Below are 25,313 nucleotides of genomic sequence, written 5' to 3'. Positions count from 1 at the left end.
GTTCCTTTATCTGTGGTAATTAGTTTTAAAATACAGAGCTGCTCTGATGTGTACTAGGTAAATAAGGTGCTCTACATTGTGATGAAGTTTTAGGATTTCTCCTAAACGTGGTGCTGAGACAGTAGCAAAGCCTTTGGCTGGTAAATCAGGTCATCGGCATGCCTGGCAGGACACTAACACGCCATAAAGGCTTAGTCACGGCTCATGTAGCTGCCTCTATTGACATCAGCACTCAGTGTCACACAGCCATGCGGCTTGCAATATGATCCTCAGTTAATCAGTGTAGCTTTTTATCACACACATGAACCACAATCTTACCTTACCTTACAGTAGGGGATGTGATTAGCCACGCCCCTGACTTTCTGGTGTCTGACATCATCAGCAAGAAATAAACAAACAAATTCTATTCACCGGCTTTCGAAATACTATTGCTATAAGAAATGCTGGGCTTTTCTGTTGCCATGGAGACACCACTGACAATCCTTTTGCCCTTTGACACACCCACACAGCTCTGAACAGGCGCAAAACGAGATTATTTCTTGCTTCTAAAGACAACCTGAAATCAGAATTGACCTTTTTACCTTGTTAGATAATGGCTGTGGTCAGATTTAGCTGTATGTTAGCTAACTACTTCAAAAGACAAAATTCTTCTTTGTCCATTTGTACTGCTCTAGAAAAATCAGCGACAGCGCAGTGTGATGTGTTAGTTACTGTTACCACCATGAAGTTGATTTTTTTATTTTCCTAATACAGAAATAATCCCTTAGTGATTCATTCCTTGTATACTACAGCAATTTGCTAACACTAACAATTATTCATTTATTAAAGAACAAGACATCATACGTTTTGTCTGTTTAGAGTTACATTTTATGCTGCGGAACACCCTGAAGTGTTTTATTCCTCTTATACCACAGCAATTTTCCAACTTTTTATTTGTTAAAGACAAAACCTACGTAAAAAAAAAGAACCTAAGTTCTTCTCGCCTCTAAAATGACCACTGATTTTTTCATTACGTCAGTGTAGATGTAGATGTAGGTGTAAAAATGATAACCAAAAATTTTATATTTTTACGTCACCCTCCTAAACGAAAACAACAAAAGTCCCAGGCCATTCAAACATGTGGATTCACTCAGAAATACATCATTTTGTGGGGGAAAAAGTGTTCGAAATCCCGTTTTGCAAAATTGTTCTTATGTAATTCTTATTAAATTATACATTTTTTTTAATCGCAAAACAAAATTCTAACATATGTAACTATGTTGGCTCGATGTAAGGGTTTTTTTTAAAACTTATAATAATTCCTTTTAAAAAATACATTTGGAAAAAATGTAAAAAAAAAAAAAGTCTTTCAGACTTTTGTTAACATTTTTCTGGCCCTGAAATCAGCTCCACCCCTTCCTCTTAAAGCTCAACCCACAAAGTAAACATAATTTCAACAGAATAGATGGGTTCAACTGAGGGAAAGGTGAAGGCTTGTCAACGTTTTCACTGTCGTTGCAGGGAGCAGAGGGCTCTAAAAATTACAAACTGACCCTTTAAATTGACTGCAGTGCATTACAGTTACCAAGACAACATTCCAGGTGTAGATGGAAATAAAGGGCAAAAATTCTGTGTTCAAAGGTTTGACACTTCTTTAGGTTAGCACACATAAATTTCAGTGTTTGAAATACAGGCCATATGCAGAAAGAAAGGCAAGCTAGGGCCTAAATTGAATCTCTAATGTACTGTAGGATACATCCTTTTGCAACCATATCAACTCCTCCATCTCTTTTCCACTTGTCAAAGTGTGGTGCAGCATCTGCTGGTAATAAAATGTATTGCTTTTCAACAGAGCCTGAGATTGAGCAAGTGGAAGAAAGGATTTGTTATGTTTTATTACAACATGCCATGTTCTTGTTGTCCAGAATGCTGTAAAACCACTAATGTTTAAAATTAAAGTCTTTAGTTATAGAACTGAACAATAATGTGAGACGCAGAACAGCTCATTAAAGCGTATGATGACAAGCTAGACTGGTTATGGAAGAAGAAGAAGAAGAAGAAGAATAGGAAGAAATGTAAACATTCAATCATTACATCTACCATTCTGTTTGACAGCAAAGTAGCTAAGTTGTTAATGAGTTATTATACCACAGCGCTGTTGAATTCTCGATTCTGATTGGGCAGGATTTCTGTGAGATGTTTATTTAACATTTATGCAAGGAGTCTCTAGTGTCAGCTCTTCAGTCGAAAGTAAAGCCGTAAAGTCTTCAGGTTAGAGGAATGTGTGCTTTGTGGTTACTTCTTAACATGACAAGGTGTGTTGTTTTTGTCTCATTAACTTCAAAAGACAGAGAGAGAGAGAGAGAAAGAAAGAAAGAAAGAAAGTGGCAAATGTGACAACAGGAACTAACTAGATTCACTCAGGTTCCACAACATTAAACTATAATTGGATAAAAAGTACAATGTGTCATCCTTTAAAAAGTTTTTTTAATTGTTAGCCTTGGCAAATTTCTGTGGTATAGAAGAATAAAAACTTCAAGACATGTCTTTATAGGAAAATAACTCCATATCACTTCACCTCATTGTTGATTCTTTTCCTCTAGCAGCACAACCCTGTGACTGACAGTGACAGTGGTGCTGTAATAACCAGATGCACTCTCTCATCATTTACTCAGCAGCAAGACTTTATTACATGCAGTTACACACTCCGTCATTGCACAAGAGGCACTACAGCGAGCTGACAAGCGCTTGATAACCACTTTGGAAAAACACGATTGACCTCAAACATAGAGTTCACGTTTTTTCACGCGAAGAGTCAACGGCCACATTCACAAGCAAAACGTCACACATCAGCGGTGGCTCTCAGACGAACTCATGCATCAACAGACTCATGCTCACCACAGGGACTCAAGCTACACAGCAGCGATACCTGAGTGACAGTAACAATCTTGTATGGAAAATTTAAAAAATAAATAAATAAATAAATAAAAACAGTCAATCATGTGGATAACACTCAGCAGAAATTTCGTGGAATTCACATACGATTTGCCACACGTTAAGGCAATCAAACGATGGCGAAATTCAGCAACAACAGATTCACAGATTTCATAAATACACTAGTAAACAGCACACAAGAGATAAACTTCACGTGGCATTACAGGAAAAAAAAAACGTATCATAGTTCATCGGAGAAGTTCGGCTGGGTCAGGCACTTAAGACTGGAGAGCACTCGACAGGAAGTGCTGTCTCAGCAATAGTTTGACATCTTATTAAGTCTCCAAGTACAATAAAATAACACTGCATGGTAAATACAATATAATACTGCTGCCTTTTACAACAGAGCAAGCGTTCATTAAAAGGTTTGATCCTTCAGTGCCTTAATTAAAAGAATTTCCATAGAATGCTGTAGGAACTTTGTAAGATGATGACCATTGAAGAAACAGCCGTGTTTACAGCTATTTGCAGTACACGAGATCTGCTTTACTCATTACAGAAAGCAGCAATCACACCAAAAGTCAAACCAAGTCCAACAAATAAAAATACATTTACAGTATATATATATGCTCCGAGACGAACACAAACACGTTCCGGTTACATCCTGCTTGGATTCTGCAACTTGAAAGACGGAATGTTAACAAACGATAGCATGCTTCGATGTCAGCGTGGACATCCCTGAGTGGATGTGCCAACAGAATCCACATCAGCTGTCACAACTATATACTGGTTTGCATATAACCTTGGTTATGAATAATTTACCATCAAATTATCAGTTTTTAGGTCTTCCGGTGCACCAGAGTTTAATGTGCCCAGAAATAGCTTTTAATGAAACTAATCTTTTAGGCCTTCCATAGAACCTATTGCAGCACTGCAGCATTTTTGATAATATGATGAACAAATTAAAATGTGGTGCCTTTGTTTCCAAAAAGAAAGGAAAAGAATTAAAAAGGTGTAAGAGCTCAGCATACCGTATAATTATCACATCACTAATGTCATTTTAAATTCCGTTCAGTTTTTAGTGAACTGACAGACCAACGGTTTGACAACTTGCATGGAGTGTGGATCAAGTAAAACCAGACATATGATGCTGTACAGGATAAAATCCCAACAAAATCACCAGCCAATAACGTACTTTATAGATCTACATGCTGTTGGGGTTGTAGCACAGCATGTTGAGCTGCAGGTTCTCATCCCAGTGTCTGAGGATGATGAAGAGCTGATTGGCCGCCGCCTTCACCGCCCCCAGCTCTCGTCCCTCGGGCACCACCTGCGCATCCAGCCACAGGCTTGCTTTCGCCGCGATCAGCTCCCATTCAATGAAGTAGCTTGCTGAGTTGTTCTCGAGCCACGCCAAGGCCACAGCCGTAGCCCACACCATGCCCTCTGGCTCCTGCACCATCTTCTGCATGCCTCCAGGCGAGACTGGTGTCTCTGTGGTTCCCAAATCGGATCCCCGTCCACTGTCGGACTGTGAATAGCTGGGAGAGAGCGACGCCTCACCCAAACCAGATGAGCTGCTTTCGGTTCGGGGGCTGCGAGGCACCATGTCCTCAGATTCAGAAAGATCGGAGTCTTTAGGTGGAGGCGAATAGCTGTGCTGGACCTCCAGACTGTCGGTTCTCCTGCTGCTGGAGTGGGAAAGGTGGGGGAGGCTGAGTCTGTGGCTGGTGAACGGCGACGTCCACTTCAGTTTGTCCATGGGGACATTTATGGCCTCACACAAGGCAGCGTCAAGGACAAATGCACCACAGGACAGCTGCAGAGACACCTGCAACAATCAAGAGTAAGGTTAGGAAGGAAGAGGGAGAGCCGTAGGTACTTGCTAATTTTGACAGGAAATTTAGCCAAAAGTCGTCCATTGTGATCAGCGTCTCAATCTGATATGCACAGAAGCCTGGTGTAGACTACAGCCGGCTTTGTTGTTACATTTTTGGTTTTGTTGTTGTGTTCTTAGTCTTCTGTTGTGTTCTTAGATTGCTGTTTTATTTTATTAGTTTTACTGTTCTGCTTTTGATTTAAAATGATGTCTTTTTCACTTTTGTTGTTGTGTTCTTAGGTTTGCGTTCGTGTTTTCGGTTTTTGATGTTGTATTTTTGTTTTTTTGCCATCGTGTTTTTGGTTTTAAGCTTGTGTTTTTGGTTTTCAAAGCTTTATTTATGTTTTTTGCAGTCGTGTTCTTAGTTTTGCTGTCGTGTTCTTAGTTTTGCTGTTTTGTTTTAGTTTTGCCTGTTGTGTTTTTAATTTTGCTATGATGATTATGGTGTGTTTGTGTTTTTCGTTTTTGTGTTGTGGTTTTTGTTTTGCTGTAGGCTGCAAGAACGTCAATAAGTTTGAATCCAGTAGAAATTAGGCTGTCACTGAGAGAAAATCTCCAGCTCTTTCTTAAAAAAGAGGAGGAGGAGGAGGAGGAGGAAGAAGAAGAAGAAGAAGAAGAAGAAGAAGAAGAAGAAGAAACTGTACCGACCATGTTTCCCTTCTTCTTCTGTGCATATATTTTTCAGTGTGTCCTTTTTCCGTACATCATTAGAGCTAAGCGCTGCCTGGTTGTCAACGTCATTTCAGCCTGAGAGGACTAGAGACCAATTGACATTTAACTTTGGATTTGACAGTCGCCCACTATGAGCGCCTACATCATGAAGCAGTCAGTGTGAGCCGGCTGGACAATTTCTGCCATTGTGTTCTATTATTTTGTACAAATTCATATAACTTTTACATGCAAGACTAAAATTTTCAGTGGCAGGCAAAAAAAAACTGAAAACGGACAAAAAAAAAATTCCAACAAGCAAGAAAATGTTTCAGAAAAGGAAATACTACCTGAAATTAAATATTTATCACTGAAGCCTAACACACTAGTTAGGGTGTGCTAACTTTTGCATATAGATCAAAGACCATTCTTTTAAATTAGAGAAAAAAAATCAAGCTATTATGGGAAAAGTGTTGTGTTATTACAAGAAAAATATTACATTTTTACAAGAAACGTAATGCGTTATGATGAGAGGAGCATAACGTTATTATGAGAAAACATCTCATTATTATCAGAAACCATATTAATATTACAAGAAAAGTCTTTCACTATTATGAGAACACATGTTATTAAGAGAAAGGCATTACGTTATTATGAAAAAAAAATCTTGTTATTCACAATGCATTACATTATTATGAGAAAACATCTAATTTTATGAAAAAACATCACGGTAAAATGCATCTTTTTATTGTGAGAAAGCATCGTTACCTCATTACGAGAACAGCATCATTTTATTACGAAAAAATTCATGTTATTATGAAAATATCTCGTTATTACAAGAAAGTATCTAGTATAAACTATAAGTATAGTAAAGTATAAAGTGAGAAGGTCATCACTTTATTTCAAGAATAGCATTTCATTATTACGAGAAAAGTATCTCGTTGTTACGAGAAAAGCATGTTGTTTTGAGAAAATATCTCATTATTATAAGAAAGCATCTTGTTTTTTGAGAAATGCGTCACATTATTACAAGAAAAGCGTTACGTCATTATTAGAAAATATCATTATTATGAGAAAACATTACGAGAAAATCATTTCATTTTTACAAAAAAAAAAAAAAGTATCTCATTATTACGAGAAAAGCATCTTGTTAATACAGGAAAAGCACTAAGTTATTATGAGAGAACATATTATTACAAGAAAGCTTATTCACACTAATATGAGAAAAATCTCATTATAACAAGAGCAGCATAACGTTATTATGAGAGAATATCTCGTTATTACGAGAAAGCTTATTATTATGAGAAAAAAATCTGATTATTATGGGAAAACATTTTGTTGTTATTAGAAAATTCCAGCATAGTAAATGTCTACAGGCTCGGTATGTTGTTACATTTGGCAGCAGTGTATGTGGCACAGAGGGCGTGGTCAGGTGAATGGGAGGAGGAGGAGTCACAGAGTGATAATGAAAGTACACCTACAACGACGTATGTAATTTATACGCTGTATTTCTACACTGCATGTCTTACAGACAGAGAGACGGTGCTGTATTTATTATGCTTTTCAGCCTGAAGACTCTCAGAAAAACAGAAAAAACTCAATGAGATGCTCATGTTTGTGGAATATTGCATTTTTTTTATGTTTAGAAAATTCCCTTTCCATTGCAAACCAGAAGCCTAAAGCTAAAATCTTTCAGTAATTGTTAAATCCTTGGATCTTTTGCAGTGTCTGTGTAGAAACACTGATTGATCAGATTACAGTATTTTCATGCTCTAATAGTATTAACTAATCTGTAGTCAAAGCTGAACTGATCTGTAAACAAATAGATACAAATAGTCGATTTCTGGGGCCTTTTCCTCATAAATCATCCCTGTTGATTTTGTTAAGCTTCACTACCAATCACACAGGAGGATGTGCATCAAACTCAGCCTGCAATCAATACATTTCACAGTGCTGACTAGAAAAATTTATTAGATTACTATCCTGAGGAATGTCACAATTAGAGGTTGATATATTCTCAGCTAATTAGGATAGTTTTTTTAACATTACACCTGTAAACAAATTTTGATACCTTAATAGAAATTTTTTTTAAAAAAATGGAAAGATTGAAAAAAACAAAGATGACTACATGTTTCCAATCCATCTGAGCATTTCTGAGAAACAAAATATTTTATAATGTCGTTTTATGACCACTGTGGTGCAGACCAGATTATTATTATTATTATTATTATTATTATTATTTTGTCATGAACATTTTGGATCATATTTTACCCAGTCAACCCAAACTCTAAAAAACTCTCCCTAGGGTTTTCTTAGAGCTTTAGAGTTGTTTTTCTTGGTGAAATCTTTCATAAAGGAAAAAAAAACCACTTCATGTTCAATATTTAATTTAATTTGTTTACACAGCAATCTGTTTCATGTTTACATGAGGGCTGTCACTATAATTACCTAGATTCTAGACAAGATTACTCTTACACTTAAATACTTTCCTATTTCTGAGGAAGAGAGGTTTGCTAATTAGTTGATGCTAATAGTGTAGTAGTGTGTTTATTCTCGGGAGAAGAAAGAGAATTTTTTGCTTTAATACTTTAATATGAACAGCATGTAGCTGATTTACCATTTATTCAAATTTACCAATTCTATGCTAGCGAAACACTTAGCTAAACATTAGTCCCGAATTCTTAAGTGTACTTAAGTGTTGACTGAAAATGTTTTGTGTTTTTATAACTCATGCTGTGTCCCAATTTGCCTACCATCTGTCCTAAACAGTATCTGAGATTAGAATTAGTGTGTCCCAAATCATAGTATGTTGAAATAAGTATCCCAATGGTCCCTGGATGGTCTACTATTTCTGGTAGATTTTCAAAGTGTGGATCCATGGACACTTTTAGCTAATATTGCCCACAATTCCTTGCGTGAAGGAGGAGTAGTTTTGTGACGGTTTGCTTCGCTGAGTTCAAGGACGCATTTTAGAGAGATATAAATGAAATGTGGAAAAATAAATCAAAGGAATGGTAAATTAAATTGATATTGTTCCTCTTCCAGCCGCGCCCCTTAGGGGTCGCCACAGTGGATCATTGGTCCACGTATTTGATTTTTATGGCACAGTTTTTACGCCAGATGCCTTTCCTGACGCAACCCTCCCCAGTTTTTATCCAGGCTTGGGACCGGCACTGAGAGCGCACTGTTGCACGCAACCCCAGTGGCCGGGGTTGGTTCCCTGGCCGGGAATTGGATCCGGGCTGTGGCCTAACCACTAGTTCTCCAGGGACCCTGAATGGTAAATTAAATTACATAGTATAAATTATATAAGGAATAATGAATGAAAAAAGGCTGAAATGCAATGAGAAGTTTGTTTACGGCGTCAGTGTGCATAACTAGGCAGCAACGTTCTCTTCCGTTACATGACGTGTTGCTTAGGATGTCGCAGTACTTGCATACTCTTTTGCTACACGCTCAAAAGTATGTACTATTTAATCACAAAAAGAGTACATACTTTTAGTGCATAGTATAAGTAGGCGAATTGGGACGCAGCATAAACGTCCTGGTAAATTCAGATTTTTGCAAAGCCTTGATATTTTGGATTTTATTCCATTTGAGACTGTGTTTTTTGTTGTTGCTGTTTTGTTTTTGCCAGAGTCATTGACACAAGAAACAATACGAACCAGAGGGATGTAGTCCTTGTTGTCATTATCACTCTCTCCCACTGAATCAGCTTTGCTTTGTGCGCGGCACATGAAGCCCCGGGCTGCTTTAGTCAGGAGCCGTGTTCTGGTGAGACTCAACCTGAGAGAAAAGAAGGGAGAACATCTAATGAAATGCCACCAAAGGCAAACCTCATTCCTCACGACACGAGTCTCTGGAATAATTTATCTTCAAACTGGTTCTTATTCAGTAAACAGCACACTTTTAGATTACCTTCAGAGTGAGCTTACATGTTACTAAATGTTTGACTCAAACATTTGACTAGAGAATCTAATGCAGCTATATGACACAGCTGTGCTGAGATACAGCACAGACTCTAATACAGCACATAATACAACACATTCTAATACAACAACACATTTAGGTCTTGATTCACCCAGAAAAAACACAGAAAATATATACAAGATTATATATATTTATACTGTAAATTGTGCTTGGGGGCTCCTGGGCATGGATAACTGTGATAAATGTTGGACTTGCTTCTTTTGACTGACAACAGCACTTAAAAAACAATCAAAATGCACCACTGAGAGGGGAAAAAATGCGTATGAAATAATCAAATTGTAGATTAACTTGTCTCCTGGCAATATGCATCCATCTATCCATTCTCTGTACTGCTTATCCTACACAGGGTCATGGGGTAACCTGGAGCCTATCCCAGGGAACTTGGGGCCCAAAGCAGAGGACACCTTGGACAGGGTGCCAAACCACAATCGCACACACTATCACACACCCATTCACAATTTGGAATTGCCAATCAGCCTATAACACATGTCTTTGGACAGGGGGAGGAAACCTGAGTACCCGGAGGAAACCCCCGAATCACAGGGAAGACATGCAAACTCTGCACACACAGGGCGGAGGCAGGAATCAATCCCCCAACCCCGGAGATGCGAGGCAACAGTGAGAACCACTAAGCTGGTGGCAATGTTGGCAATGTAATTTACATCTACATCCATGAACTTGAGATTATTTGACGGTCAAGTAAACGCTTTTCTACTGCACCATCTTTTATGGAAACCCTCTCCACGTTGGACTTGCTTCATTTGACTGACTGACTGACTGACAACGACACTCAAAAAGCAATGAAAATTCACCATTGGGAGGGAAAAAAAACAAGTACTGAATAATCAGAGTGTAGATCGTCTGGTGGCAATGTTTGCAATGGAATTTACATCTGCATCCATTTGCATTGCAAGAAAAGACTGCAGGTAATTTCCTTGCCACAGTCTGTGGTTAGCCAAGTCAAGTGGTATTGGACTTTTTTTGAGGGTTTTGTCACTAGTCTTTCCTCTATTTCCTCTCAAAATTGAGTGACATTTACAAGCAGAGAGAAATGCAATAAAAACTGGCGATCTGTCATTTTCTTCCAATATCTCTCTCCCACACTGTGTGGTTCTCCATCTTTGCATCAATCCACGACTCAGAGTGTGGTCTTTCTTTATCTCTGTCTCTCATACCCACCTGGCTGAGAAGAGGCTTTCCACTGATCTCTGCGAATGGTCGGAGGACACCGTGGGACTCCTCTGAGAGGCTGAAACAGAGAGAGCAGTGGCAGCAGGTTAGCCTCCAGCACTTGTTCTCAAGGATAGTCACAGATGGATGGATGTTCAGTTTAAGCAGCAGTGCCACTCCCTGTGGTGTGTGTGTGCACTTAACAGTGCTTTCAGAATTATTACTGCTGTAGTGCCAGGAAACCATACCTTCTGTGAAGCTGAACCGTTCCCATCCAGCTGATGAGGGAGTGCTACAAGGAGAGGCTTTGTCTTCAACTGGGTATAAAAATCACAGATTAGATTAGATTTAGATTTTTTCATTCATTTCATTTGATACAGGCCTATATTTTGACAACTTTCTCCAACATAGAAAACTATATATATATACAATATGTTATGTGTACATGAGTGCAATGGATGTTATATAATACACTTTTGGATTTAAATATAAAATATGAGACTTAAAAATTGTGAATGGTTTCAGTAATGGCCAGAAGTGATATTGTGACAGATGAAGATGATCTTACAAGTTGGTGTTGTTTGGTCTTCAGCCTCAGCCAGGCAGCCGGACTGTGAGTGGCCCAAACCCACCGAATAACCACGGCTCTTCCTGCTTCCTGAACGCTGGCTCGAATGTGAGCTACCCTTCCGTTCTTCCCCTGAGAATAACCACAGACTGATATTAGCATTGACTAATTAGGATAGTTGGGAGTGTTTGCATTTTGGAGTTAATTCCTGCATTCTTCCCACATGAGAACCATGTACTCTAAAAGTCAAAAAGCCTGGCGATCTTCCCTTCTGCTTCTCTTCAGGGAATAAACAAGGACCGCTGCAAGCATCCACTAATTAGCAATACTTGCCAATCTTAAACGCTCAGAAATCAGGAGATTTTTCAAACCCATGGGAAATGGTCCTCCAGCACGCGAACTTGAATTTTTAGAGATTTTTATTTTCTGAACACTGCTGACTTTCTCTTAAATTACATTTAGGATATAATGCAGTATGTATTAAGTTGTCTTTAAATTCAAATGTACATGAAGGAACATGTAAGAAACTAAGGCTAATTTTTTGCTATCTGCTGTTGCACTAGCTTATTAGAAGTGGGCACTTTAACAGCTTTTCTTGCTTTTCCTACTCACACATATATATTTAACACTGTTATACATTCATTTGAAGCTATAGTTGTAGAATTTTCTGGTTAAAAATGGGGATAAAACATTATTGCGTCAAAGGAGAAAAATACTTTAGAACATGTCCCAGAGTTGCTGTGAGTCACCCTGAAAATCATGTAATACTAATACATAGACAGAGCTTTCAGGTATGAATTAGCAAGAACCTTTTAAATGTACATGTCATACATCAGCTCAGATACATCTCAAGTCATCATTCCTGAAAGTAGTATAGCCAAAGACTCTCATCGAAATTCTGCTCTGAAGTAAGCCCTGTCTTGATGTAAAGCTCTAATCAGGTCACATGAAGTTGGTAAGATGAGTAGTTTGGGACCCAATAAGGGATCAACTCAGCATCTGACATCTTGCAAACAGTTGCAGAAATAGGACAAAAACCGACTTTATATATCAGACAGCTGACATAACTTCATTATTTTATTCTTATAGAATAAGTGCAAAGTCCACTCCTGTTCTTCCCACACATGAGGGTACTGAAGATCAGACCTGGTCTCCTCTGTCATGAGAGTTAATTTAAACCCTGAGCTTCTCTCAGAGGAGACCAGGTCTGATCCTCAGTTACTATACATGAGGGTACTGAAGATCAGACCTGGTCTGCTCTGGGAGAAGCTCAGGGTTTAAATTAACTCTCATGACAGAGGCACTGACATATCGACAGAAAGTTCAAATCTAATCAAGGAAACAAAGATGTGACTCACCAGTGTATAGATACTCAATAGAAGTAGGTAAATATTCATTGCTGTCTAGATCAATGGGCACGAAGGCTGTGTATTTGCTCAGGATGTTGCAAGCTTTGCTAGTCTGCATGGCGTACAGCTGATAGCGCCTCCCGGAACCTGAGAGAAATAAAAGAGTCACGTGATTACTCACACTTTTTTTGGACAGCTTGGAGACACAGAGAGATCGATGCAGACTAAAGAACAGACCAGATCTCCCAATATAGATTACTCGAAACACTACACTTGATTACAGAAAGTGTATCATCTCATTACTTACCATGCTCAATCTCACACTCTTTGTCAGCCATCTGCTCAAAGTCCTGAATAATCGACCTTGCAGCCAGATGATGGAAGGTTTCATTCCACAGATCCTCATGAACCTTTTCCTCTCGCTCACGCCCTTTCAGGTAGGGTTCGATATCGAAGCACACCTCCCATTTCACAGGTTTCCCACACAGCAGTCCCGAGATGACTGCCTTGCAGTCTCCTTTACCTTTGCTCATGGGCTTGAAGTCCGGAGCATGTGGGTCTTGAGGCGTTTCTGCTTCACAGAGTTGATGTGTGTATCCATCTGCAAGCAAAAACACAGTGGAGTAAACATCTGAACATCTGACATATGATTCCATCTTGAAGCTCATAATTACAGCAGCAAGTGTGCATGGCTCATTTTACTTGGATGGCTTATGTGTTGTAATAACAGAGCTATAAATGGGCAAGCAGGGATAAGAACTCAATCTCTCTCAAGGATACATATATTAAAATTCCACATTGTCTTATTTGCTGTTAACAAATGGTTTAAAGTGGATTGTTTTTTTTTTTATTGCTCTGGAACCAAGAACAAAAGCACTACAACCATCAATGGTCAAGAGAAAATACACAGAATGGTATGAAGTACAGGCTGGGGCTGGTTTCTCTCTAGCTCAGACTGTAGGTTCAAGCAGCCAATCACTGCCAATCAACCTTAGCCCCCTAGATTTGGTGTCCATTGTGGCTAATTTGCTTCTCTGACAAGTGACAGAACTGTTTTTGTGTGGTTTGAATGAAAGAGCTAATGGCAAAGACAGAATTTTTTACAGTGGTTGCTACTGAAAAAACTTGTCGTAATGATGTTTCCTATCTATCTTTTAATGAGTGTCTATAATAATATAATAATGCATAATAGTTTCATAAGTATGATGAGTCCCTGTACTACAAGGCTCAACCATAATGATTTCATTATAGTAATCATCTCATTCAGTATTGTGAGCAGCCATCTCTGAATAACCCATTGGTCTTTGTGGTTTATTAATGCGTATGCATTAGCATTCTCATGCCTCCAGTGTTTCCACTGGCTTTCACTGCCAGTTAATGGAACAACTAGCAATCATACCAATCGCCTATTACTTTAACTACATGCTGTTTCACCAGACCACTAAACCCCTCAAACCCCAGACATAATGGCAGCATTCAGTGCATTCATTCTGACACTATTGATCTACACAGTGTTTCATTATGAATGGACTGACCTTCTTCTCCTGTGCTGCCCAGGGAAGGGCTGTCACTGGAGGATTTGGAGCCATTCTCCTTGTTTTGGCCGCGGGTGGCTGCCTGCGCACTGGGGTTCACTTGGGTTTCTTCTGGTTCAGTGTCTCCATGGGGTTCGTCAGGCAGTGGGCGTCCATGCGCTTTGGACGAAGTGGCACACAGAGTGGCCAGCTGAGGCTGCATATGGACATACAAAACTCTTATAGCATTCTTGTGGTGTGTATGATATGATATACCCTGAAGCAGGGGGTTAGTGAGTTTTAAGTTGGTGAAGTTGACCTCACAATGTGGCATCTGTCATAACATATGTCCTCAGAATAAAACTGTACTGTCACAGGCTGTGCAAACAGATGAGATGGACCACCAACATCCTAATGAAGAAAAGGAAGCGTCTCCACTTGCTTGTCAATTTAAGAAGCTATTCTTCCTTCCTAAATTACATTCAAGGGTTGTGGTCTAGTCGCTGAAAGGAGGGTCTGAATTGGGATTTGGATTTTGCAATCCAATTGAATTGGATTTGGAGTTGCAATGTAGCTAGCTGCAGCTAACCTCCACCAAAATACCTTTAAATGTATAACCTTCCAATTTAGTACTTTGGTTACAGAGTCTGGTACATTTCATTTATAAATTTGGCCAAGAAAGGCCTGATTTCACTAGAAAAGTCCAAGTACAGACCTTTTCCTGAAGCTTGTCAGCAAACAAGCGTGATTATCTAGCTTACGTACCAATGAGTCCTTGAAAACTCTTGAAAACTCGTGAAAAACTTTGAAAAAGTTGTGATTCCTTAAACTTTTTTTTTTTTAATCCAATGACTATCTGGATTGCTGTGTTTAAAATTTTGTTGTCTTGCTAGAAGTGCAAGTCATATTTGGCCAACATTATAATTAAGGGTTGTATTCATAGAGTGTTTGGGTAATTATCCTAAAAGATGGTGGGGGGTTTGCACATTCTAAGAAATTCTTTGTGTTAGGAAAAGGGAAAAATATGTTTATGACATTTTGACAATCTGTGTTCTCTTTATTTATTTCCAAGAGAGATGTAGAAAAGGCAAAACCTCATTACACCTCCTGTAGCAATGCCACACAATACCATTTTCTCATTGTTTTTCCTTATTTCTGAAAGGTAATTTTTCCACACTAAAATGCTCTTTTTGATCATATAGAAAAGGCACATGCTTAAACTAAAAATGTTATTCACAGTCAGGGGTAAATCACAGGTGCCATTATTTATTTAACATTTCTCACAGTAACATTTCTCATTAATTATCATCATAGTGAAGTATTAACAAGTATTAACTCATTGTTTTGATTAATATCATGACATGCAGGATGATAAAGATGGTTATGCTTATATGTGTATTTCATTTTCTCATTGCATTGCAATGGGCAAAAGTCTACAAATTGTATTAAATGTATCTCCAGTTTTCTCAGCTACTCCTTTCTGAAATGTGGTCACTAGGAAAGGCTGGCAGAAACACACTCTGGATTAATAAAAGATATACTTTTGAGTGATATTCGTACACTCACTCACACTACTCATTCTTCTCAAGAAATCTTTGAGGTCGGTGCATAAGATGGTCCTTGTTAGGAGAGAGAAGAGGAGGAGAATCACAGCCTTGCTTTGTATTCCTGATTGCATTCAAGTTCCTCTTTTGGATCGGGCATATTTTTGTCACCTCATTATCTTTCCACTGCCATGGCAATTGCAACACTGACACATCTTTCCATGACAGCCAATAACTCCCTCTTTTTTAGTGTCAACTGAACCAAAGGAGATTTTGTATTACCGGGAATGTGGCCATGCACCACAGGAAGTCATTACCAATGTCTACCTGGAAGCCAGTCTGTCTGAGACGTGAATTACTTTTCTGAAATTTAAATTCCAGTCTTGACATAATTGTCCAGGGAATTGTCTGCTGTACCAAATGGGCAAAACTATATTTGTGTATAGATGTGACAGAAAGAAGATTGAATTGTTCTGAGTCTGGACTCGAGTTAGGAAATACGATCAAATAACTCCTGTGAATAAGCAGTGGAATCCTCAGGGTTTTGTTGCTTTAGTCTCTTATCATCATGCCAGACGCTCGGCTGCAACAGATGGCACTGGAGAGATTAGCCAAGGAAATCTTTACATCAATAAGAAATAATACTGTGAAGCAGAATTTTTACTGCATCAGATCTTTCAAGTATAAAAAGCAATCACAATTACAAACACCAGCAAAAGCCTTTTGCCATTGAGACCTGAAAATTATGTAAGATCATTTCTAATGTGTTGGTGTGTTAACTGCAAGATTAGTCTAATTAGCTTAATGTTACATAATCATGTTGTTAAAGAAAACTTTTAGTCATATTTTATTCTTTTTTATCTTTTATTTAGTGAGGTCTGGTGTCTAATTGGAATCAGTCGCCACTGAGATTTTATCATTTCTATAAAATATTTATAACCACAAAAGCACCCAGTCACTTACTTTTGGTTGGCAGCCACCTCTGGATAACTCTGAAGGAGCTGGAATAGCTGGCATAGCTCAGACTCAGCCAGGCTTTATGGAAAATCAAAATCCTTGCCATGTTGGAGACTGTTTGTTTAGGTATGTTCTATGACAAACTCTGGGTGGGACCTTTCAGGAACAGGTTCATTTATATTGAGATCAGGACACTTGAATTAGACACAGATTGACTGGCAACTGGTTGCACCAGAAATAATTTAGGTGTTTCACATTAATGGGGGTGAATACTTATGCAATCAGAAATTTTTACTTTTTTAAATTCGTAAATTATCGTGCAAACTCAGTCCTTAAGTACTCATGACATTAAATGTTAATTAATTCCAATTCAATTCCAGATTGTAACAACACAAAATGTGGGAAAGCTCAAGGGGGGTGAATAATTATGTAAGGCATTATAACAGCTCTAAAAGGCTAATGCATATCACGGCAATATGTTTTGAAGTCCTACTAACCTGATAGTTCATCTTCCACTGGACCCCATTATCAGGACTCGTCTGTCCGATGAGCTCCTGGACCTTGGCTCTCCTCAGAGGGTTTTTCCCCACCACTGAGCTCGGGTCACTGGATGTGTAGGCCTTCTTCAGAGGATTATATTCTTCAATCTGATTGGTGCTGTATGCACGCCTTCTCGGAGAAGAGCTCATGTTAGTCCCTGTGATGGGAATTTCCATAATTGAACAATCAGTATGCCAAAGAGAAAGGCAAACAGAAGAAGGCAGGATCACTCTCTTGGTTCACTGAACAAGTTATTAATAAAGAAAGGCTTTGAACAAATTGAACAAATCCGATCCAATATCAGCCCTAATACCAATATGTACAGATTGGTGCATCCCAAGTACCTAGAGTAATCCATCTGTGAAACAATACTGTTCTGATCTCACTCATGGAGGTGGCAACAATCACTAGATAGACATCTTTGAGTACTTTGATGAAGTGTTTTAAAGTTCTAGGTTATTACCAATGCCATCCTGTTCCACCATGCCAGGGCTGCTTTCAGACATGCTCTGGTATGCATCAGACATTCCTGTGCCTGATATATCCCTGGCAGCACCATGCCCATCCGAGCTGCTCTTCCCTGGTTCTTCCTCCTGACTGTGGTAGAACACAGAGCTGGCCGACTCATTGGAGCGCATCATGCTATAGCGCCGTCGCTTGTCCTGCCACATCACAGCAGACAAAGAAAGAGCAATACAGGGCTGAACTGGTTAAATAAAGCTGACAATTTGTTATGCAGTAAACACTAATGAGGCGTCTTGAAAAAATCAGGTCATTTCAATGAAGTGTGGTAAGTAATTAATGGTGAAGGGAAAAAGCAAAACTCAGCTTCTGAAATGAAAAAAAAATTAGCATCCTTTAAGCAGTGCTTTTCAGTCCCAGTCATGGGATTTCAACTAATGAGCTAATAATGTGAATCAGGGAAAGCCTCCCAAAGGTGCTAATCTCTGGAGTCACACAGTTGTGCTCACTCCAGGTTTGCTCATGATGGAGGGTAGGCTTGTGTTTTCTTCTCACTTTCCCTTTTTAGTAAGCATGTCAGCATCTCAGCTTGCAAGATGCTCACCACAAACAATGTATGATACACCAAACAATCAGATTTCTAATTTCTTATCTAATCTTCTAATCCTAAACCTATCAGACATTTAAAGGGGTAGTTTCCAATGCTCAAAAAATTACAAACTGCTGCTTTAACATATTTGGCTGATATGTGACATGTGACAGATTCTGAGATAAACGATGTCTCATTTATCACCATATATGGAAAACGTACCTATATGTTCAAGCCCAATTATGGTACACAAACTAAGTAAGATTAAATAGATTTAGTGCACAAGGAATTAAACATGATGGGGGTGCTGTTATAATCAACAAGAAGGTGGTGTAATGTACTGCATATAACAGCACATCCTGATGTTTTTTATTCCTCTTATACCACAGAAATTTGCCAACATTTTTTTAAAATTAAAGTACACATCATAATTTTGATCTGTTTATTGTTACATTTAACACTGTGGAACATCCACAAAGCAAGTTAGTTCCTGTTATCACTTACACTACAACAGCTATAAACTGTTGCTCCCTCACTAGCCTCTTTTTTTTTCTTATGCTTGAAATTAATAAGATACATTTTTTAATTAAAAAATACAAGCTCGTCATGTTACTGTCCTGAAGACTTTCCTGTGGTGGAAAACGTATCGACTATTACAAAGCACTGACACTGGAGTCTCCTTCCATAAATGTTAAAGAAATATCTCCTTACAGAAAACTTCATCATTATATGTTATTAAACAATTTTTAATGTGTTTATTATTAGCCTTACTTCATATACAGCACATACTGTAAGTCCCTGTGAATGAGCTGTTACTATAGAAACAGTAATGTATTAGAATGAGTTCCATTATAAACTGTGATTTGAATTATAGACAACACTATTGTCAGAGCTGCTGTTATAGGAAATAAATCCACACCTTCTGACTAATTGAGAATTCAACAGCGCAATGGTATAAATATAAATAACGCATGTATGGATAATACAACGGAACAGGTTTTTTTTTTTCCCTGTATTCACACAGCTTTGCTTGTGCAGACCCCTACTGAAGTTTACTCACAGACTTGGGGTTGGAGTGGTAGCGTGTCGTGTCACACACCACGCTGTATCCAATCAACCGGTCACCAGGAAACAGGTACGTCGTTCCCACTGGAGATAGCAGCACCTCCTTAGTCTCAGGATAGAGCCATTCAATGGAGATGTCACTCAGAACGGGGGCCATGGACTTCTTCAGGCATTTAATCATCTACAAAATTTCCCAACACATGGACAAATACAAGACGAGTTCATTTCTCATGTTACATGCTGCACGATTATTTTAAAGGAAGTAGACAGTAATTACTATGCTCTATGAATAATTACAATGAAAGCTCAGACAAAACAAGGGAAGGAAAGCATGTCTTTTTTTTTAACCACTGATCCTAATTTTTGTCCTACTGTTTTAACTTAGCAGAATGAATTGTTAATTGATAGTACTTGTAAGCACCCCACAATTTATATCCAAGCTTTAATTGCAAGGCAGTGACATTCAAAGCAGGATAAACATGTCAGTGTGAATAAAAACCTTAGGCTGCAGTCTTTCTCCTTCTGCCAGGAACTCAGCAGCACCTCTGGAAACAGTCGCGAGGCCCTGGATGAGCCGCCTGCAAGCTCCATGACCTATACCGAATGTGTAGCACCTGCAAAGTAAACAGTCACGGTTATATTGAGATGAAGAGCTGAAGCATGTCAGAGCTGCTATTTGATATCTGCATAGACGTTATAGGTCCAGGGAAGCACACTGCTGCCACGCAAGAAAAAAAATTCTCATTAACATCTTGATATTTCGAGATATGTATCTTGTACAAGAAAAGCATCTCATTTTTACAAGAAAACATCCTGTCATTACGAGAAAAGCATCTCAATATTCCAAGCAAATATTTTGGCATTATGAGAAAAGGATCTCATTATTATAAAAGAGGCATATTGATATTATGAGAAAAAATAGTTCATTGTTACGAAAACATCTCATCATTACAAGAAAAGCATCTTGTTCCGAAAAGAGCTTCTTGTTATTATGAGTAAAAAATCACATTAATACAAGATAAATATCTTATTAGTATTAGATTGTTTTGACACATTTCATTGTTATGAGAGAAGCATCTCATTATCATAACAAAACCTCTCATTGTTATGAGAAAAAGTATCAAATTTTACTAGAAAAGCTTTTCATTTTTATGAGAAAACATCTTGTCATTATGAGAAAACTGCATTATTGCAAGAAAAACATTGTTATTCAGAGAAAAGCATTCATTATTATAAGAAAAGATCTCATTATTACAAAGAAACGCATCTTTTTACTACGAGAAAAGCTTCTCAGGATTATGAAAATACATCTCACGGTTAGAAGATAGTATCTCATTGGTATGAGAAAAGCATTTCGTTACTACAATAAAGCATCTCATTACTACAAGAAAGCATTTCGTTATTACGAGAAAATATGAGATGCTTTTCTCATAATAACAAGATGTTTTCTTGGGGTAACAAGATGCTTTTCATATAATACATATTATGATATGCATATCTTGTAATAATGAGATGCTAAAGGTTTTTTTTTCTTTGAATGGAAAATGCACTTTTGTACAAACTGACAATAGGACTGACAATAATACAGTTGAAAAAAAAAAAACAGTTGTGTTAACATAACATGATTTATTTCCAATATTTACAGAGTGTAAATCAGGCTTCTCATTAGTTTTCGGGATTAATGTTGAGGCTTTGATGTATAGTGGGTCGCTCATGCATGTGAGATGAAGGAAAACACAAGTGATTAAAGACTCAGCTTGACCTTTAGTTTTGTCAGTGACATATCCAAGATTCATCGGAGTTGGAGTTGGAGATTCATGACTATTTGCTCATTATGCAGGGTTTGCTCGGTAGCTGATGCGCAGCAAGGACAATTCCATATGCCTTGGAGGTCTGGGCAGACTGTGTGCCTAATGAAATCATGGCATGGGGTTCATTCTTTATAAGACAAAGAGTCAGGGTCATCAGTTCCTCTTAGAGCAGGTGCTGTTGTTTTTTTTTCCTCTCTCATGCCAGAATAGTGCTTAAGGGTTGAATCCATCTGATCTACTGGGATGAACAAATGTTAATGGAAATTTGCATAAACATTAGACCGGATGTTGCATATCAACGCAAGACAGATCTGCGGCTTATGCTGTAAATCTCAGACAGGTCTGCGCAAGCATAACCACATGCAAATACCAGCAACATCCTGTTTATTTCAATCTGAAGTGGATTATAGATGCATGCCATTTTGCACGCACAGCAGCCAGGCTGATTTGATTACAAACTTGCATTATGTTCGCTTGTTTTTCATGTCTTTCGTTTATCAAGAAAGAACAGTAGGCATTTTCAGAACTAAGCTCTGTTACTTCACATTCAAAAGAACTAAAGAAAACGCATTGATAAATATCATACCACAGCATTGTTGAATTCTCTATTCTGATTGGTCGGAAGATGCTGATTAATTTTCTGTAACAGCAGCTCAAATCACAGGTTCATATTAATGTGCTCCATCTAATACATTACTGTTTCTATAGTAACGGCATACACAAGGGCTTGTTTGACAGATGCTCCACAATAATCTAAGCCTAATAATAAACAGTTAAAAAAGTTAGTATTAGTATTTAACAAAGAAAAACATGTATTTGTTGCTAAGGTGAAGTTTTTTGTCTAACGTCAAGAAAGAGAGAGAAAAAAAAAGAGTGGCCAGTGAGGGAACAACAGGTAGTGTAAACTTGCTCCACAGCCATTCCACAAGATTAAATGAAACTATTAATGGATAAAAGTACAACATGTCATTCTTTAATCAATAAAAATGTGTAATCATTGGCAAACTGGTGTAGTATGAGTGACATTATACACTTCAGATTGTGCTGTCATAGGAAACTAATCAACTCCAGGGTGTTATTTCTTACATATTCTACTGCATAGCAACAGCCTATAGTGTAGCTACAGTCTTGTTTTCTCGTACCTGATGAATCGGGCATGACTGCGGACCAGCTCGATGACCTTGCCCGTGTTACTGACGGCTCCATCCGTGAGGAAGAAGAGCAGGCGAGGATGACTGCGCTGCACCGGCTGCCTCAGGATCCAGTTCAACGGGGCCAGGATGTTGGTGCCACCCATGTCAGCCCGAATCTTCTTTATATATTCACACGCAGTGCCTAAGCTTTCCTGTGATGCGGTAATGTGTTTTGAAACAAAGTAAAACAAGGGTCAAAATCCATCGGATCAGAAGAAAACGGAAACTCGTTAAGCTAATTAAGCTCATTAATTTAAAAAAAAAATTGCTCAAGAATATCAGCAATTAATAGTAATGAGTTGATTTTAAGTTGATTTGAATGAACTGGAATATAATTGACCTTAAGCCTGCATGGAAATTCATATAATAGTCCTCTCTGTGGATTGATTAAAAAAAACACTCCTGCTAATAAAATGTGACTAGACAAGCCAAGTTTTGCCAAACCACCATCAACTGCACAGCATTTCAGTGTCAGGGGATTGTTCGAACATGTGATCATTTCTGTAGTGACAGCTACCAGACACTCCATATAATCTAAGCCTATGAATAAATAGATTAATACAAAAATCTGTTGTCAGAAGTATAACTGTATAATATGGTGAAGCTTTCTGTAAACAGGCGAAAAAAAAGACGTGGTTTAAGATGGTTCAAGTTCGAGGGGCAAAGTAATATTGTGTACATTAACAGCATTCATTCACTCATTCATTCATTTATCCTTAGTAACTGCCTGATCTGGTTTGTGGTGGTTTATCTATTTTGGGAAAACTAAATTCGTTCAAAATTATAGTGGGGAGGTATTAAAAAAACCAGTCCTTCGCACATCTCTAGTTGAGCCAAATTGTCAACTCAAATGATATAGCTGAGGTTGTGGAACTGTCAGAGCCAGAAGTCACACACCATGATGATAGTGCTGTCATTTCTACCTCTAGGATTTTTTCCCCCAGTGTTTTCCAGTATTTCCGGGGGGCATACAGGTAGGGCTCATTAAAAAAAAAAAAAAAAAAAAACACAGCTTCAGGCTTCCTGTTTAGGCCATGCTCACTTCGAGTTTAATTCCAAATACAGATATAGATAAATAGATAAGGATATTTGAAGCACTAAACAGATGCAGATATGGATACAGATAGTGGCATTGTGTTACACTCCTAATGCATACATAATAGCTTGCATCATTTCATAAAGGTAAGTGGTTTAGAAATGGATTTTGGCAACACTACAGGAATTTAACCAAGTAAAAAAAGACCAAAAAAAAAAGATGCTGCATTCAGAAGTTTCACCATTGCTGCATCGGCTGTACAGAAATGCTTCAGCCAAAAATGTCAACATTGTTAATAATGAATGAAAGTAAGCACCAAGCATAAAATTACAAGAGCCCTTCTCAGTAATCATTCATTATTAACAGTGTTAGCATTTTGGGGTGAAAAATTCCTCCACCCAAAATAAAAGCTAGTGCTAAACACTGTTAGAAGCATTAAATCAGATTGTGGTGATTGTTTGTGTTGTAGCTCGTGGTCAGTGCTGTACCTCATCATAACTCTGACTGGTGGCAAACAGCGGTTTAAACGTCGAGCCAAAGCCGATAATATTGAACAGGCAGGCGGGGAAAAGGCTTTTCAGAATCACCACCATGGCATCCTGGCAACACAAACACCAGGAATGAGTGATTGCAGAGAAAGGATGAAATAAAAGCTGAATGAGCTGGGTATGAAATGAAAAGGACAGAAGTAGAACCGAGAAAAGGTCAAAGCTGCCACTCAAGAGCTATTCTTTATATCTCAATACACCATTATATATAAATGGAAACTCTCTAGATGTCACCATATTGTAGTACATTAAAGGTTATATTGATGGTCTGCACAAATGCAGGAAGTAATACACGCACAAAAAAGGTGAAAGCGCCAACAGCCAAGTAACATCCATCCAAAAATTCAAAACATTCTAGTTCCTTTATAAAGAAATGTTTTCAATTTGACAGAAGAAAAATGTTTTAAAAGCACTGCCTTAGTTTAAAAAGAATAGTGTTGTATCATCAATGTGATATGTACGTCACTTTAAGTCCAACTTTAAAAGCTGATTTCTGCACATGCAGTGAAATCTGTAAATGTTCAATCCAGAATGCATTTAAAGCTCAAGAAAAGGTGAGTGTAAAATTTACAATTACAATTTTTACAGTATTCCACTTACATCAGATATAGTTGATCAGATAAAACTATCAGTAAACCAGGCATTTCTAATTTCTTGTAAAAAGATGCAATGTGGAGCTAACACAAACACAAAAGGTGTAAGTGATAGCTAGTAGTAGCAACGTCTCAAAATTGTCTCAAAATGAAACTTTTTGTCTGACATCCATCCAAAATTAGAATTGTTAAAAATACAGCTGTCATAATACGATCATCAGGGCAACTGGATCCAAAAAAGAAAGCCACTTTGATTTAAAAAAAAAAAAAAAAAAGGCATGACACAAAAGTGGTGACACGGTACACTCTCAGCCAATCAGAATTGAGGAAATGTTACATAGCTATACAGGTGTGCATGCTGGACGGCATGGAAGGAGCAATCTGGCCTTAAAGTAACATATTTAATGGCATAAAAAAACACGCTGATCAACTAAGACGTTCAGCCAGCATTAGATTCTTTAGTTTTGCACTGGAGCCAGCATTAGCTTCTTTAGTTTTGCACTGGAGCAAAAAATGCTAATGTACCTTACAACGTTACATGCCAGAAGGGGTCACACTTTTACATTCTTCCTGTGTACCTGAAAACAACTTGTGAAGGTTGTCTCACTCGAAATCTCTTCAATAAATGACTGCTACAAATCATGTCCTTTTTTCCATAAAGGCCACACACATATTTTTATAATGTATTCAAGCTGGAAGTGATGCCAATTATAATGTAATTATCCTTTGAATTTAAATACCATGGATATTTTATTTTAAAAAAAAAAGGTTACATAGCTTAACTATGCAGCTATATGAATGTTTAACCAATATAATAAATGTGTTTATAGAAAATAAAATTGGGCAAGATAGACTTCCATTACTTAGTAATATTAGCCTTGAAGCTTTTAAGGCTCACCCAAAGGCTTACGTAATCCATTTTTTTGTATAAATACATCTCCATA

At 38.0% G+C, this 25,313-nt stretch overlaps 1 protein-coding gene across 1 annotated transcript in view; it reads right to left on the bottom strand.

The window, feature by feature from the left end:
- Positions 1-2,659: 2,659 nt before the first annotated feature.
- vwa5b1 (von Willebrand factor A domain containing 5B1) overlaps positions 2,660-25,313 on the bottom strand; it is a 35,452-nt gene continuing 12,798 nt past the window's right edge. The window contains exons 9-22 of the mRNA XM_026920705.3: positions 23,717-23,827; positions 22,142-22,344; positions 19,688-19,802; positions 19,184-19,369; positions 17,536-17,734; positions 17,030-17,229; positions 14,053-14,248; positions 12,825-13,118; positions 12,527-12,664; positions 11,169-11,300; positions 10,849-10,917; positions 10,610-10,679; positions 9,106-9,226; positions 2,660-4,744 (exon numbers count right to left, since the gene is read on the bottom strand). Of these exons, the coding sequence (XP_026776506.2) occupies positions 4,118-4,744; positions 9,106-9,226; positions 10,610-10,679; positions 10,849-10,917; positions 11,169-11,300; positions 12,527-12,664; positions 12,825-13,118; positions 14,053-14,248; positions 17,030-17,229; positions 17,536-17,734; positions 19,184-19,369; positions 19,688-19,802; positions 22,142-22,344; positions 23,717-23,827 (2,661 nt within the window). The 3' untranslated portion in view covers positions 2,660-4,117. The remainder of the gene's footprint in view (positions 4,745-9,105; positions 9,227-10,609; positions 10,680-10,848; positions 10,918-11,168; positions 11,301-12,526; positions 12,665-12,824; positions 13,119-14,052; positions 14,249-17,029; positions 17,230-17,535; positions 17,735-19,183; positions 19,370-19,687; positions 19,803-22,141; positions 22,345-23,716; positions 23,828-25,313) is intronic.

Source organism: Pangasianodon hypophthalmus, chromosome 16 (genome assembly GCF_027358585.1).
Source record: "Pangasianodon hypophthalmus isolate fPanHyp1 chromosome 16, fPanHyp1.pri, whole genome shotgun sequence".
NCBI classification, from domain to species: Eukaryota; Metazoa; Chordata; class Actinopteri; order Siluriformes; family Pangasiidae; genus Pangasianodon; species Pangasianodon hypophthalmus.
Note: the sequence above shows the minus strand (reverse complement) of the source record. Positions and strands in the feature narration are given on the sequence as shown.